General features: G+C 41.4%; 1 protein-coding gene across 1 annotated transcript in view; it reads right to left on the bottom strand.

Moving 5' to 3' along the window:
• Positions 1 to 1033: 1033 nt before the first annotated feature.
• Positions 1034 to 17225, bottom strand: part of RNF128 (ring finger protein 128) — an 87607-nt gene continuing 71415 nt past the window's right edge. Inside the window, exons 4-7 of the mRNA XM_040404885.1 lie at positions 7451 to 7533; positions 4255 to 4351; positions 3968 to 4133; positions 1034 to 1790 (exon numbers count right to left, since the gene is read on the bottom strand). Coding sequence (XP_040260819.1) covers positions 1669 to 1790; positions 3968 to 4133; positions 4255 to 4351; positions 7451 to 7533 — 468 coding nt within the window. The 3' untranslated portion in view covers positions 1034 to 1668. The remainder of the gene's footprint in view (positions 1791 to 3967; positions 4134 to 4254; positions 4352 to 7450; positions 7534 to 17225) is intronic.

Here is a 17225-nt window from a genome sequence, read left to right as displayed (position 1 = left end):
ACGTACACACACTTCTAAATTACTTCTGTGTCTGGCAATTACGCATTATCCTTTTGTATTGCTGAATTTGATAGGAACAGATACTTTGCATCTTTGCAGTAGAATATTACCTAGTCTAGCAACATCTACTTCAAATGCTTTTACAGGTATCTCCCATAAACTTAGACCCCGCGGTGGACTTGTCTCACATTTTTCAGTTTCTGAGCTGAAAATCTGCAACAAATACACACATAGCAGATTTTTCCGCTGTGGATTGGAGGGCATGCTATGGATTTTCAAGTCCACAATATGACTTATTATATCACAGATTTACCTTGGATTTCACACAATGCAAAAGGGTGAAATCTGTGCAAATCGGTGGCGAAATCCACAGGAAGCCTCAAGTCACCCTTTGGATACGGTCTCACATAGCGGCCATAAAACAGTATGGCCATTAAAGGGGTTGTCCGGCCTTGGAGCCGACAAACCCCTTGTGTCCTCACCTATCCCCGGAACATAAAAATCCCCCCTCAACTGTCTACAGTGCCTCTGCTGCTCTGTTTCTGGCCCCCAACTCTCTCCGCCAGACCAGAAAGTGGCTTGTTCCCGGGATCGCTTTGTCCAATCACAGGCCTCAGCGGTCACAGAGGCTTGAAAATGACATCACTACTGTGATCTAGCATTCAAGCCACTGTGACCGCTGAGGTCCTCGATTGGACACAGTGATCATAGGGCCAAGCCGCTTCCTGGTCCTGCAAAGAGCGGTAGTGGGCGGGAATGGAGCAGCAGCGGCCCTGCAGACATGATGGGGGAATCGGGGAGAACACCAAGGTTTTTTGCTTCCAATTAATCAAGTAACTACCAACTTTTAACAATCCATTTGACTTGAACGTCAGTGGGGTTTTCAGACACATTGTGGCCACTTCGTAAGATCGTACCCTCTCTGCATTCTAATTTAACCGCAGTTTAAATTAGAATGGGTTGAATAAGTCATTTATTTTTAATTGGTTGTATAACTAACAAAAATCTGTTTCCTCTTTGTCTATTTTTTCCCCCAGAAATCTTCCTTGATCTTTCAAAATTTAGAATAAAAACACCAAATAATACTGTGTGATAGAGGCAGGCAATATTTGGGCTCCTGTGCACCAACTCTCAACATGCTTTACCACTTTTAATTAACAGGGGGACCTCCAAAGTTTCTGGACAATCGGATCCTGCCGCAGTGTGGGAAGAGAGAAATGGGTCATTGTCTACATCTTGACAAACAATGCATACTAATTACTGTGAAGTCTTTTATTAAGGCGACAGCAAAAGGGATCTGGGAAATCTAGGAAGACAGATTTAGTGAAGTATCTAATGCACGATAAATTAACATGGGATAATTTAATATAGATAAAATTTGTTATATAAAATGTTATTTTGTGTCATTATAATAAAATATGAACTTTGTCAAGGTTTTTAATTTTAATTAGATCCTGTTTAAACAAAACTGAGTAAAAAGTACTTAAAACTGCAGTACACGAGGCTGTAAGAACCAGCTAGCAATTAACGTTAATGCCTGTCATCTCCATTTCTTTAAATTGTAGGGGTGATGCCTTCTAGAGTCTAGGTTTCCTTTTGTTTAAAAAAAAAAAAAAAATGGGATTAAAACTATGCAGGAAATTGGACTGCATTGTCTTTCACGGTTTCTCAAGATTTTACACTCTGAATGTGGGACTCCTCTTCAATTTCAAATGTCGGATTATCCACTTGCGGAAGAACTTCAATTGCTGTGGCCGAGGTATCATTGTTTACAAGCTCTACGTTCTCGTCTAGAAAATAGAAGAGATTAGGATTAGCGGCACCAGGAGACAAATTCACTTACCAAAAAAATGACATGCCATAGGTTTTCAGTACTATATGAATATGGTGGCATTAGATTATCTTTATGGTTTACAGCGCTTGCAGTATTTCAGATTGGTTGCAGTAGTGGGAAGACTGAGCGTAAATAACACAGTGAGGGGAATGTCTTAAAGGGGTATTTTTAAAGTGAATATTCATAAAAAACTATTTTTTGGAATTTTGTCTTTTTATTTTGCCAGTAATTTACCTTTGAAGATTAAATAGAAAATATTGCCCTTCCATAGCAGTCAGCATAGAGAGATAAATCCCCTATATATGTAGGTAACCCATTATTAGTTTACTGCTGATGTGAGAGAAATGGGTTATCTGCTAGTATAATAGTAGATTCAGAAATTGGGGTGACAGTGACAGCTCTGATGTACTCTTAATAGGCCTAGATACAGATGCCCACAGAAGAGCACTGCACTTATCAGTGGAATGTGTGATGCTCTAAATCAGTCACCCATCCCCTTCCCTCTCTGGTCAGAGTGATGGTCTGACTGAGAAGGAAGTTAAAGAGCCAGGACAGGAAGTAGAATACATGGAGTGATTTAAAAAATTATATCCAGAAAACCATCCACCGATTTTTTGTAAGCAGAAAATTATTTCACATATATGCTGTAAATATGATGTGCTGTTGATAGGATGTTTTTAACTCTTCTTACATGCAACAACCAATCAGAGCTCATTTTCTAATGTCTCACATATCACATAGTAATATGCTAATGTACACAGGGTGGTATAGGTGCAGAAATAAATTTTAAGGCCTAAGGATTGGGGCAATTTTTGGGTACTAGCATTTACGCTAGTTCTTGATAACTGGCCCATGTAAATGTGCTGCCGATCACCTGACAAATAAACCAAGAGTCACTCGTCTGGGAATCGCATATTTTATGCAGCACATAAAATTTTTGTTTGGCGGCAGTGAATCATCCTGTATAAAACAAAAGTGGAATGTGTAGTGACCCAGAGGCATCTGCTAATAGGGTTTTGTAATGTATGGTTAGGTATAATACTATGTTACGTGAATGTTATGTCCTGGCTGAACTAGAGGGGTGGACCCCACCCCCTTGGTTTGTTTTCTTCCTATGTGTTTGTGGATGGATGAAGCAGTCTGCAGGACCCGGAGTCCTGCGAGCATCTACAGTCAGATTTGGGGGCCCAGAGAGGAACTCCAGAGAACTTACCAGACTGAGTGAGGAAAAAGATTATTCAGAAGGTTGGGCAGCCAAACTGGAGGATGCAAGGAAACAGACTGTGGAGGTAATGTTAGTGGCCACTGGACTCCGCAGTCCTTGATTGAATTTAAAGGGCTTCAGGTTCCCAGCCATACCAGAGGGACAGATTCTGAGTATGTCTTCAGATCTATACACCACAGTGGGCATTGTACCTCCACCATATGGATTAAAATAATTATTGGATTTTCATGCGTTTGAAGTGCTGCTTTGCATTTTGCTTTGTTAGAGCGCAGCATTGCCTGATATATAAGAGAGTGAATCTTGATAAAAGGTACCTGGAGACCACCCTCCTGATTTAGCCTGGAATTTATTAAGACTGCCTAAAAACTGTGCCTACATTGAAATGTGAATGTATGTGGAAAACCTCTCATTCGTTAGTAAAACCTTGGGTATTGAACTGCACTGGCCTCTCTCTGTTCCATTCACTGAGGGTTCCTGCCTTGGACCTCACAAACATTCAATATCAAGGGCATCCAACGTTCCAACAGTCAAGTGACCCTGACCACAGTGTGCCCTGGGGAATACAGGTGCACCCCTCCTCACTGCACGGCCAAGGGGAGCTCTGGAGCAGGACCACTGCCACCGTAAGTTGACCCACCATCTGCCACTACTACCACTCCTGTCCTCCTCTCCACCACATGCCTTCCCCAACTGGACGTGTTGAAGTTAAAAAAAAAATAGCAAGGAGGAGTTTTTTTTTACAATTTTTTATTTTTAGTCAGGTGGACAGGAAAAAGAAGTCAAGCACTGCAACCTCGAAAATGCAGCAAAACCAAAATAAAACACAGCATTTCATTACTTTCCATTTATGTGCAAACGTTTGTTGTTTTTGAACAGATAAAGGTTTACATTTATACAAGGATACTTACATAAGTTTTCAGGTTCTTCTGCAAGCTCTTCAATGCCTCGCACAGAGGCATATCCAGAAGATGCAATGTCACTATGGTTCTCTTCCTCTACCTGCATTGTGGTCTGCTGAAGCTCACTAGATACAGAAGATATTGCCATAGTGGTATCAGTTTCTTCTTCATCAGCCTTCAAATGGAGGAGTTGAAAAACAGATTATAATAATCAGGCCATTGTTATTTTCTGTAACTTTTTATGTATCAGAGTATAAGAAAAATACATTGGTTAAATTTTGTTTGGTGTGACTTACTACAATTCCTAGTGATTTCAGAATGTCGCACTTGCACATTGGACATGTTCGGTGTTCCAGCAGCCAGGGATCAATGCAATTCTTGTGGAAGAAATGGCTGATAAAAAGAATACAAAAGACTTTAAAATTTGCATACACATTTTTGGAAACCTATATATATTTAGTTAATACTATTTTAATGTAACCATGCTTTCTACTACTATAGAAACCATTACCCATTATGGAACCCTCTGCTGGTTCAAAAATTAAGTCATTTCTTTGTGTTTGGCCCCAAAATCATTTTGGTGTATAGAGGCTAATATCAGTACACAATGCAACAAAAACCCCATCAAACTGTGATACAAAGTTGGTGGTCCACAGATCAGCGACTTAGTACTAAAATTTAAGATGTAACTGCTGGAACATGGTGTAGGCACACAGTTTTTTTTTTTTTTTTTTTTTATCTAAAATGGTATTTGCGGCCTTCATTTTCCTAAGATATTTTATTTACAAATTTCAACAAAAAATAAATAAATATTAAAGTAACTGTTCCTATATAAACTACAAGAAAATTTAGACTAGCACATTCATATTCATAGTCACAGGTGCATATCCATCAAGCAAACATGGCTGATAAAAAAAAAATGGCTGCACAACATTTCACATACAAACAATAGAACTGAGAAATGGGGATCATTCTAAATTAAAGTGGTAATATACCTACTATGAAGGGAAAAATAGAAGCTCACAAGAGGACACAGTTTTAAATTAGAGGGGCAAAGGTTTAAAAGTAATATAAGGAAGTATTACTTTACTGAGAGAGTAGTGGATGCATGGAATAGCCTTCCTGCAGAAGTGGTAGCTGCAAATACAGTGAAGGGGTTTAAGCATGCATGGGATAGGCATAAGGCCATCCTTCATATAAGATAAGGGCCGGGGGCTATCCATAGTATTCAGTATATTGGGCAGACTAGATGGGCCAAATGGTTCTTATCTGCCGACACATTCTATGTTTCTATGTTTCCATGTTTCCATGTTTCTATGTTTCCATGTTTCCATGTTTCTATGTTTCTATGTTTGCGCACATTTTTTGATCAAACATGTGTCAGGCCCATTTACCAGGCATCAAGGTGGCTTTCGCAGATGGGTACCTAACACTAATATACCGCATCCCTTGGACTTACCTAAGCCTACAATTTTTAGGGCAATGTAGGAACCAGCTACATTTATACTCTGCTCCGAAGCCCCAGAAAGATGGGCGCTGCCCAGTCTAAAAGAGGCGCTACCCTCAATATATACACTACAAGAAAATTTAGACCAGCACATTCATAGTCACAGGTGCATGGCCATCAAGGAAACATGTTTGTGCAGCCATTTTTTTTTAATCAACTATGTTTGCTTGATGGATATGCACCTGTGACTATGAATATGAATGTGCTAGTATATATTGAGGGTAGCGCCTCTTTTAGACTGAGCAACGCCCATCTGTCTGGGGCTTCTGAGCAGAGTATAAATGTAGCTGGTTCTTCCATTGCCCTGAATATTGTAGGCTTAGGTAAGTCCAAGAAAGGCGGTATATTAGTGTTGGGTACCCATCTGCGGAAGCCACCTTGACTCCTGGTAGATGGGCCTGACACATTTGATCAAAAATGTGCGCAAAGAGTTTCTATTTTTCCATTTATAGTAGGTATAATATCACTTTAATATAGAATGATCCCCATTTCTCAGCTCTATTGTTTGTATGTGAAATGTTGTGCAGCCATTTTTTTTTTTTATCAACCATGTTCCTATATAAATGCAGTAAAAGTGAAAGGAACATAGGGGAAATTTATCATTCCCGCTATACCAATTTTCTGGCGTCAAAAAGTTGTAAACATTGTGTTTTCAACTTTTTAAATGCTATAGCACTTAAATTTAGATGCACAAAAACACAATAGAAGATTGAACTGTGAAGGCTGTATTAGACTGGCAATCTGCCAGATCATCGCTGCGTTGATCTGGTAGTGTAATACTGCCGCCCATTACCCAATGAACAAGCAAATGCTCATTCATCAGACAATCCAGGTTTTTAAGCTGGTTTAAAAATCATTGTTTGCCAGCGGAAGATCATACTGTCTAATCACAATCTGCTGCCCGCAAACAACTCGTCAGTATGGGGACAAGCAATGGCATTAGCAATGGCTCCTCCTTATACTGTGGAAGAGATTGTTGCATATAATGGCAGTGGTCTCCTCCAGTAACAAGCAGGCAATTGCTGGGAAGTTGACAATCGCCTGCTGTATGTAATACCTTAAACCCTTACATGCAGGGCAAACTCTCCTTGGGTCTCATTGTTTCATGGCACACCACAGTATTATCCAAAATTATGTAATTACTGTTCCCTGCCTGCAGATGGCACTGTTCCCACAGCTTCTTATGGAAATGTGCATCTGTAGCCAGATACTTGGGAGCGATTTATTTTTCAGTTCTTTTTAATCAAAGTTTTATACAATTTTCCATAGAGCAGGGGCTACAAGACGATCTTGCCTGTATCACCGATCACATGATTGAAGACCGTTGTGTAGCCATGACTCTGGAACTTAATGAGGAATTACCCCAGAATTTTAAAAATAAATAAAGCAGTTTTTTTGCAATTCTGGGGTTCGACAACTTGTGAGTCACACTGCGACCCCAATTCAATTTTTTTTAAAAAAAATTATAAAATCAGGGGAACGTATATTTTTTGCAACTTTTTGGGTCTATAGAACCAGTCAGGCGGCTTCTTTCAGATTGTTTTGAACAACTGCTTGATTTTTCCTTTGCATTAATTTTGGCAAATCTCCCTATCTGTGTCCTCACATTACAAAAGGCCCACATTCACTCATTCAGCAATTTCCATCTGAACCCGCATGGTCTTATTTTTCCAAAATCAAAAACTAGAGGTCACTTAAAATAGTTATGCATTACACAACTAAAGACCTCTTTACACGGGCTGATCATTACTAGGATAGATCACACCTTGCGCAGTTTGCATTGTGTCAGCATCGCATCCCCTGTTTAGATGGACAGATGTGCTGCCAACCTGCAAGCATTTTTATGTCCACGTAAAGCATCAGCCAACAATCCACAGTTTGCCCATTTTGTTGGCTGCCCTGTTTACATCGGGCAACAATTGGGCCTGTCCTAAGGATTGGCAATCAATTCTGTAAATGCTCTTACTGTTGGTGGATATACTTACTTGCATGTAAGGATGCGCACAACATCATTTGCTTTGTATGCGTCAATACAAACGGCACAGCTATCACCATCTGGACCAAGCACCTGAGGATAAGAAAGCAACAATTATTAGATTATAGCTCTGCACTGGAAATGAGTGAATTGACTACCAATTCAGAATTTGTCCCATTCCCCAAAAAATAAATAAAAAAATGGACAAATGAACGAGAGAGACTAGAATGCGCTCTGGGAAATAAATCTATGCGTTGTCTGGTGGGTACCATTTCTCCTTATGGAGAGCACCTAGTATGCTTGATCAGCATTGTAATCCTGCCAACGTTGCTCTGCATTTGAAAATCTTGTTATGAAAAAGCACTGATTAAACTGTTTGAGGCTATGACCAGGGGAAAATCTGGTGGTCATGTCGTACTGTTCAATCAATGCATTTTCATAAAGGAAAGCCAATTTGCAGACCTTTTGGTTCCTAGGATATTCAAATTAGCTTTTCTTCCAAAAACCATGCATACAACTAGCCATACTAGGTGGTCACCCTAATGGCCCTGACAAATTCCATTACTACAATCCCCATCTATGCCACTGCTACTACTTTCATCCTCTTCACCTCCTCACTAGGCCCCTGCACCCATGACATTTCGTGTGAGTGTGCTTTTCATACAACCTTCTTTTCAGCTTTTCTGATGTTGTGTACCAGTCATGAAAACAAAGTCTGATCAATGTGCCAGTGGCATAAGTTATATTATAATAATAATAATAATAATAATAATAATAATAATAATAATAATAAAAAATAATAATAATAATAATAAAAAAATAAATGAGCGAATTAAAAGCTGACGTAGTGGAATTCGATCCGAATTTCAGGGAAAATTCGATTCACACCGAAGCCGAATTTCCTTGCGCTTCATGGTAACGAATGGCATTTTTTCCTAAAATGGCTGCTGCACGTGTGAGGACATGGAGAACGGAGCTCTGGGAAGGCGTGATCACCCACAATGCCATGCATGCAGCCAATCATCAGCCAGCCAGCCCTGTGATGTCACAGCCCTATAAATAGCCTCAGCCATCTTTGATTCAGCCATTTTCCAGTGTACTTAGTGCAGGGAGAGAAGTCAGCAGGCGCTAGGGACAGTGTTAGAAAAAAAAACGTAATTGTGCTAAAAAAATTATTTACAAGTGCAGGGAAAGATTGTTCAAGTGTAGGGAAAAGATAGGGAGGAATCATTTCAGAGCATTTCTGTTGAACAGGGTTCAGTCTGGGAGGTGACAGCCTGGGTAAAAGGAACAATCCTATTACACCTTGCTGCACTGACTGGGGATCAGAATTGCCATTATATAGCTCTGTAATTCCAGCAAACTGTTCTTATTAGGGTGCAAGTGCTGTTTGATACAGGCATTAACAGGGTTTATTTCCAGGAAATATTTCTACATCTTATTTGACCTTGTGCAGTGCAGTTATATGTTTTTAAGCATTTTTTGGCTTGTATTAGTGGGAAAAAAGGACTTATTAGCCATTGTGTGGTGAAGTGCAAAAATTACAGCCCTTTGTCTTGTATTAGTGGCAAAAGTAAAATATATTTGCCGTTCAGCGGTGCAGTTGCATGTTCTAAAGCCTTTTGTGTTGTATATAAGTGGAAAAATAAATGGCCTATTTGCCGTTCAGCGGTGAAGTTATATGTTCTAAAGCCCTTTTTGGCATGTAATAGTGGCACAAAAAAGTATTTGCCGTTGTGTGGAGAAGTGAGAAAATTGCAGCCCTTTTTGGTGTGTATTAGTGGTAAAAAAAAGGGCTTATTAGCTATTGTGTGCTGAAGTGAGAAAATTGCTGACTTTTTTGGGGTGTTTTAATTTCTTTTTTATTTATTTATTTGATCTAACAGTATGTCAGACAGAAGTGCCAGGCCCAGCACAGGGGGGTGGCAGAGGCCTAAATGTTTCTGGCGCAGGCAGAGGTTGCAGCAGAGTAAGGGGGTGTAGCAGCAGAGGTCGCAGCAGAGTAAGGGGGCGTAGCAGCAGAGGTCGCAGCGAGAGGTCTAAGCTCCTGGAGTCATCTAGCGGTCGTGTTTTGACCAGCAACCCAGCGGTTCTTAAATGGTTGATTCGGTCATCTCTGTTTTGGATCCACTCCTGTTTTTTTTGGCATTAGCAATACTGATGGATTACTGACCAAATGCTGACCGAGTGAAGGCGGATGCTCCACAGACCGGATCCGTTTTTTGGGGGTTATTGTTCTGACGGATCAGAGGAAGGGCAAAATAATCTGTGACGTCAACACAAACTTACTGCTGACACCCTCTCCACTCTGTCCGGGGGCTCTACTTGTATAAGCGTTTAATAGAACAGGTTCTGTAGACATCTATGTGGAATCAGCTGACGACAGTGTAAAAGGAGTGCACTTCTTGGCGCTAACATCAACCTGTAAAGCCGAGTTCATACGTGAGTTATTTGGTCAGTTTTGGCCCCGTGACTGCCCAAATAAGTGAAGTGTGCAGTGATTCTAAGAGCAACCCCTTTCATCTGCATGTCATACAGAGTCACAGTATTATTTCACTACCACAGCAGACTCCCTATGCGTGTTACTGCAAGGCACAGTGTTCTACACCACTATAAAGGCTCTCTGCAGCCCGGAAATAGACGTTTAACAAAATTCTCGTCAAATATATTCGGATCGAACCAAATTTTTTCCCAAAAATTTGGCCAACCGAATTTTTTAAAAACTCGCTCATCTCTATTATAATAAAGTGTCCTTTCATTTTTTCCCCCAAATTTAACTTGTACTACCCTTTAATTTAAAAGGGAGACATCCAAATGGAACAATCCATTAAGGCCTCATGCACACGACAGTATTTTTTCACGGTCCGCAAAACGGGGTTCCGTTGTTTCCGTGATCAGTTTCATTTTTTTTTTTTTCGTGTGTCTTCCTTGATTTTTGGAGGATCACCAGACATGAAAAGTGAAAAAAAAATCTAAGTCAAGTTTGCCTTGCAAATGATAGGAAAAAAGCGGACGCGGATGACAATCTTGTGTGCCTCCGTGTTTTTTCACGGACCCATTGACTTGAACCGTTGTCCGTGAAAAAAATAGGACAGGTCATATTTTTTGACTGACTGGAAACACTGATCACGGACGCGGATGACAAACGGTGCATTATCCGAGTTTTCAACGGACCCATTGAAAGTCAATGGATCCGCAGAAAATCACGGAAAACGGAACAACGGACACGGAACACAACAACGGTCGTGTGCATGAGGCCTAAGGCTAAGGAAAACCTAGATTTTTTCTAGTACTGCTTCAGGAATGATTTGAACTAGTAAGTGACAGTCACTGTAGTTCACAGAGTTGCATGCAACTTACTGGGGGGAAGGGGGGGGTCATTAACCAACCTTATCCTGATTTTCTGGCATATGAAAGTCACAAATATTTGCATAATTGGCATTTGGCGACTTTTTATGTTTCTCGCCACCATTTTAAAAAGTGGGTGGAGCAACACAACACAACGTATTTACAATAATGTATAACAGAAAATTGATGTAAAGGGTAATGGATATTTAAGCCAGCTTTTAATACTGGGGAGGGAGGGAGGGGGGGCCGCACTGGCCACCAATGAATATAGAGGGAAGGGGGCCGCACTGGCCACCAATGAATATAGAGGGAGGGGGGCCGCACTGGCCACCAATGAATATAGAGGGAGGGGGGCCGCACTGGTCACATTTAATACTGGGGAGGGAGGGAGGGGGGGGCCGCACTGGCCACCAATGAGTTAAATACGGGGGGGGGGGGGGGGGTCTGCCCCCTGCTGCCTGGCAGCACCTGCCTGGCAGCAGGGGGCAGTCATGTACACAGTTCTCAGTATATTTTAACTTGAAGCGTCCCCATCACCATGGGAATGCCTCTGTGTTAGAATATACTGTCGGATCTGAGTTTCACGATCTAACTCAAATCCGATGGTATATTCTAACATAGAGGCGTTCCCATGGAGATGGGGACGCTTCAAGTTAAAATATACCATCGGATTGGAGAAAACTCCGATCTGATGGTATATTAATAGGGGACTCCTGACTTTACATTGAAAGTCAATGGGGGACGGATCCGTTTGAAATTGCACCATATTGTGTCAACGTCAAACGGATCCGTCCCCCCCATTGACTTGCATTGTAAGTCTGGACGGATACGTTTGGCTCTGCGCGGCCAGGCGGACACAAAAATGCTGCAAGCCGCGTTCGGGTGTCCGCCTGCTGAGCGGAACGGAGGCCAAACGGTGCCAAACTGATGCATTCTGAGCGGATCCGCATCCACTCAGAATGCATTGAGGCTGTACGGATCCTTATCCACTCAGAATGCATTGGGGATGTACGGATCCGTTCGGGGCCGCTTGTGAGAGCCTTCAAACGGAACTCACAAGCGGAACCCCGAACGCAAGTGTGAAAGTAGCCTTAGCTGGTTCAGCTTCTGGCGTACAAAGCATGTGTAATGTGATCCTTCTGCGGAGCTAATCTGTCCCAGAAAGGTTTAAAGGCTCTTTCAGGTGATTGACAACACGAGTGACGTACCAACACAACACCAATGATAACGACAAGCATTTACATGTGAGTATGGTGTACAAATTCTTTCATATTCAATCATACTTGCTTAAACGATGATCATTGACTGTTTAGTCACGATGACTAGACCGGTCTGAAGTCACATGATGCACACTTACATTACCACAATTCATCAACAACAAACCATAATTTACTCATTGGCATCAATTACACAAGCATTGAACGCGCGTTTTAGTAAAATCGTTCAGTCACTACATACATTCACATCACCCGATTAGAAGATTATCGTCCACCATCAATCTCTGACCAGGGGCGGATTGCCCATAGACCCTACAGGGAAATTTCCCGGTGGGCCAATGCCCCAGAGAGAGCTGCCCAAGTCCTCCTCTCTGAGCTGTCAACAGTAATTAATGCTGTGAGAATCAGGTACCCATGTACCCAGCCGGCAATCGCACATACCCTCCTAAATTCAACTGCTGTGGTCCGCACCTCACTTCCTAAGCCCCCTTCTCCATAGACAACTGGAGGAGGAGGACAGAAGATGGCAGCTACAGATGGCTAGCTTTTGGGGCAGTATATTGTGCTACACTGTTATTTGGTTCTGCTGGGATGGTATTTTGCCTACTTGTGTTGCCCCGCCTTCTGTTAATTTGGACCTGCTTACAAAATGAGGCCACTTAGTTGTTTTTTTAGGGCCACTTTAATTTCCCATCTGCCCCTGTCTCTAGTGTTCAAATCATAACGATTATCTAGATTAGATAAACAGCTGATAACATAAAAACTAGAGAGAGATATTTCTCACTGATCAAACATATTACAAAGTTTCTTATGGTCTCTTGTACTATTGATTTATGCGAAGTTGTGTGAAAAGTTATTAACCATTTAGAAGTGGTAAAATCGCCTCACTGCAAGACGCCTGTTTGTAGCCTCAGCCTAAGACAGTGGAGATATAAATTTGTCTTGGTTTTGTTATTTTCAGCTTTTATAGCATGTTGCCTTTTTTTGAAGCAGCTTTCAATCCCAGAAATATTTGCTTTTTCATATACAAATATAAACTTTGCATTGCCAATAAGAAAAATTAATTAGCTGGCTATACTTGTGTCAGCATCTTCTTGGTTGCACACCCTCATGGGTTATGTATCTTCCGTCACATGTATCAGTGTGCCATTACTTGCTCTTATTTATTCTCCAGGGCTCAACAGCTAACAACACATGAAACTGTTATGCACCGCATCTCACCTAGCGCTCGGGTTGCCATATGGCACCATGTGCCGTGACACTAGTGTCTTATTTGTGCCTTTCCGTAGGCATACTTTTAGCTGAGGGAATTATTATGGTGCACACAAAAAAAAAAAAAATATTGTACATTCAGCTATTATGTTCTATTCTGCTCTCTGGTTTCTTTAATAGCATGTTATGCAAGGCAGGTCAGATCTTTCCTTTTATCAGCATCTATTGAATGGTGAGGCATTAGTGCATCAAATAGAAATTGAAGCTTTATCTGAAATCTTAATGGGTGAAGTTTTGCAGGCAGCAAGAAACTAGTTGAGCAAGTCTTGAATAACAAGTGGCCCCTATGTGAATAGAGGAGAAGTAAATCTCTAGAGGGATCGTTTGCTGAGGTCATAGAGAAGGAAAGCTGATAACTGTAGAGGCAGTTTTACTGCGGTGACTCATGACTCTTTTCCCTCTAGAAAAGCTTTGCTGTTGTTTACATGCAAGACACTGTACATTCATTTACTGTCTTTTAGTACCCAATTCTCACTGAAAAGTTGAGTTTTTTGTTATTTTTTATATTTCTTGCACTAGGAGATGGGCAATAAATGATATCCATTTCTTGCAATCGTCTGTTATAAATTTCACTTTGCATTTCACCACCATAAGGCAGATGTGAAGCAAAAAGGCAAGCCTTGGTAGTAAGATCGCTTGCACACCTTCATGAATCCACTCATGTACATATTTTTATATTAAGAGGATCAAATCTCGGCACATGGAAGAAGGGAAGCTCCAAAGAAATATTGAGAAATACAGTATTTCTATCTCCCGTAAGCTGCAATCCAATCCTCCATTTAGGCTGGGTTCAGACCTTAGCGTACGGGATGGAGCGCTCTGTATGCGCGTTTACAGACGCGGCTCCGGAACAAGCGAACGCCCATTGTCGCGCGTTCCCGCTGAAGTCTATGTACGGGAACGCGCGACAAGATGCCCCAAAGAAGCTCCTGTACTTCTTGGTGCGTCGGGCGTTTTACAGCGCGATCGTACGCGCTGTAAAACGCTCAGGTGAGAACCATGCCTATAGGGAAGCATTGGTTCTTGCCTGTTGAGCGTTTTACAGCGCGTAGGAACGCGCTGTAAAACGCTAAGGTCTGAACCCAGCCTTAATTTTAAGAGACACAAAAGGAGGACAAATGTTCCGAATGTGATATACAAGGGACCTCAGGAAAATTGAGAAGATTGCAACTCAATATTCAGACGATACAAACATCTAAAATCAATTCTGATAATCGGCATTACTAGGTTACCAAAAAATATCAGACAGGTCTGTATACACCAGAATGCAACATGTATTCAGATCAATAGTAGTTACAAAACATTCTACGTGGATTGGACCCCTAGTATGTCATCAAGGGACAGGATAATCCATACTAGAGAAATGGAAAACCAAATCACAAATTAAGGCAATGTTAAGATGACAGAAGGCTCATTGGGAAATGTAAAAAAATAAATAAAAATCCTCCCCGGAACAACTTGAGGATGTACGCCACCTCAACCACAAGGTAATCCTGGGATCATCATCCTGTGAGAATTTAAAGAAAACCCCCTAGTCATTATGGGATTTGAAAATCATTATACATTACCAGGTAGCACTAATAATATGGCTTGAAAGATTACAAGGAAGATGTATAAATTTGTCATTTTTCACTTGCGAACCATATTTTATTTTTTTATCTCTAGAATGGAAAGAGCTTAGCTGCCACATGCCTACATACACCTGTAAAGTGTCCATTATGTAAATGAAGGAAAGTAAGGTCTGACAAATGCTGTAAAAGTTCACTGAAGGCAATGGTCACAAGTTGCTATCAGGTAGAAACCATATTGTAACAAGTTTTTATACTGTTCAAATAAAAAAGACATATAAACTGAAAGTCCTATTAGTTGCCAAGCATAACAGACAACTACCACGGTTAGGTAAGCTGTAGATGATTGCATGAGTAATCCAGTTTTTGCAGATTCGTCATCAGTCTGTACTATGATCAGTATGGAGAGTTCTCACTTTGTGTTACAGCAGTATGACTGGAAGCAATCTGTTTTCTGCAGAAATATTCACAGCAGAAGAGTTTTCTAAAGAACATACCAATTTATATATTATCCAAAATTTATAATAGACAACAGGTGTCCTGTTGTCTATTATATAGTGTACTTTGTTGATACATTACACAATAAACCAGTGGAGCTGCCAATAGGACTATATTTTGAAGTGTTATTAAGCAGGTTACAAAATGACATTTGATTTGCAGAATCCAAGAGGTTACATGTGTCCTACTGTGTTGAGCTATTTTGGATTGTTTATGGTGCTCACCGTAGACTGGTGAGGAGCCTGGTCACATGTGGAGATGCAGTGCCACACAAGCTCTGTGCTATGGTGGAGCCAGAGTATGTAGTGATCTGTTTTGATGTGCTGTGTGTGTGTGTGTCTCAGAACTGAATGAGATCTGTGGAGAGGAGATGGACCCCGAAAGCATTTGTTGCTGTAGTGGCAGAGACCCTGAGAATCCTGCTGACTGGTTACAGACTGCTTCCGGTACCTTGATGCATACCTGGATCAAGAGTCTGCTGTTCTGTGACTGGAGAAGAAGACCCTGTGTATAGTACAAGTGGTTTCAGACCACTTTCATTGTACCAAGTGAGGGCAGAAGCCATGCCACCTTGCCTGTATGAACAGAGTGACACAGTGCCAAGCTTCTGGAGGTCCTGTGTGAACTTGTACCATAAGAATATCAGATACAGTAACCAAGTGTGCCCATTGGAGACTGTAACTACCAAGCTGTGTGCCTATTCAAAACTGTAACCGCCAAGCTGTGTGCTCGTTGGAGACTAACTGCCAAGCTATGTGCTTTTTACAAACTGTAACCACCAACACATGGGAGTTACTCCTACCTCCACCTGTCTAAAGCAGTCCATGTGTATATAAAAGATACGCCCCTGAAAGGTGGGACATACTCCCCTGACGAAGCGAAGGTGAAACCCAGGTCGGGCTCTAGATGGGATTCCAGTCCAAGTACTTGATATGCCTGTGTCTTATGATCTTGTGAGTACAATAAATGCTTATTTTCGGATATCTACTGCGGTGCTTCACTATCCCTTGCTCCTCTGTCTAATCATTTATAGGAGAGACAAGTGGAAACGTGATTTGAAGCACTGTTTGAACAGTGATTGGTTGCATTGTGGAGTGTCAACGTCCCTTGGAGTGGTGGGACTCGCATCTGTTGGGAGCAGCGCTGTTTTTACTTTACCTTGGAAATTGAAACTTTCTGTGAACAGGACCCACCACACCCGAAACCTGCAGTGCTCATAGGATTGGTTGAACTTGATGGACTTATGTCTTTTTTCAACCGTATTAACTATGTAGGATTGACAATTTGCAATTTGCCGTTTTATTGGATAGTGCTTCATGTCCACACAACCCTATTAACCATAATGGTATGCGGCAGGGATTTGGACACTCCAAAATATCTGTTGGGATTTGGCAAGACAAAAATTGCTACACGCAATGTTTGTCTGGCCAAATGCCAGCATATATTCCAGGGCGCGGCTGGAACCCAGCCACATCCCATTATAGTCAATGAGGTCTGGTTGGTATACAGCACTAACCAGCTATGCCGGATCCAGAGAACTCCAGCAGGCTGTTCTCTGCCAGATTTCTTTGACACGTGCGAAACTAGCCTAACCACCAAGATGTGTCATCAATCGCTAACTGCCAAAGCTCAGTGGCACTTTTTGTAACCACTATGCCTTGCGCCTCAGTCAAAATTCAGTTGAACTGTGCTATGTACATATCAGTTTCCGCACCACCCTTGAGTGGGGTACTATGTCAGGCTCAAGAGATACACACTAAAAACTGACCTTCTTTCAAGCAACCTAAATTTACGTCAGCAGATGTAACATGATCTCTATGAGTAAAATCCAAAAGGCTGGTTTCTTGTTGTTTTAAGGTTCCAATCAGTTTGTTCCAAATTC

Source organism: Bufo bufo, chromosome 8, assembly GCF_905171765.1.
Source record: "Bufo bufo chromosome 8, aBufBuf1.1, whole genome shotgun sequence".
In the NCBI taxonomy this organism is placed as follows: Eukaryota; Metazoa; Chordata; class Amphibia; order Anura; family Bufonidae; genus Bufo; species Bufo bufo.
This window is presented reverse-complemented; position numbering and strand designations above follow the sequence as displayed.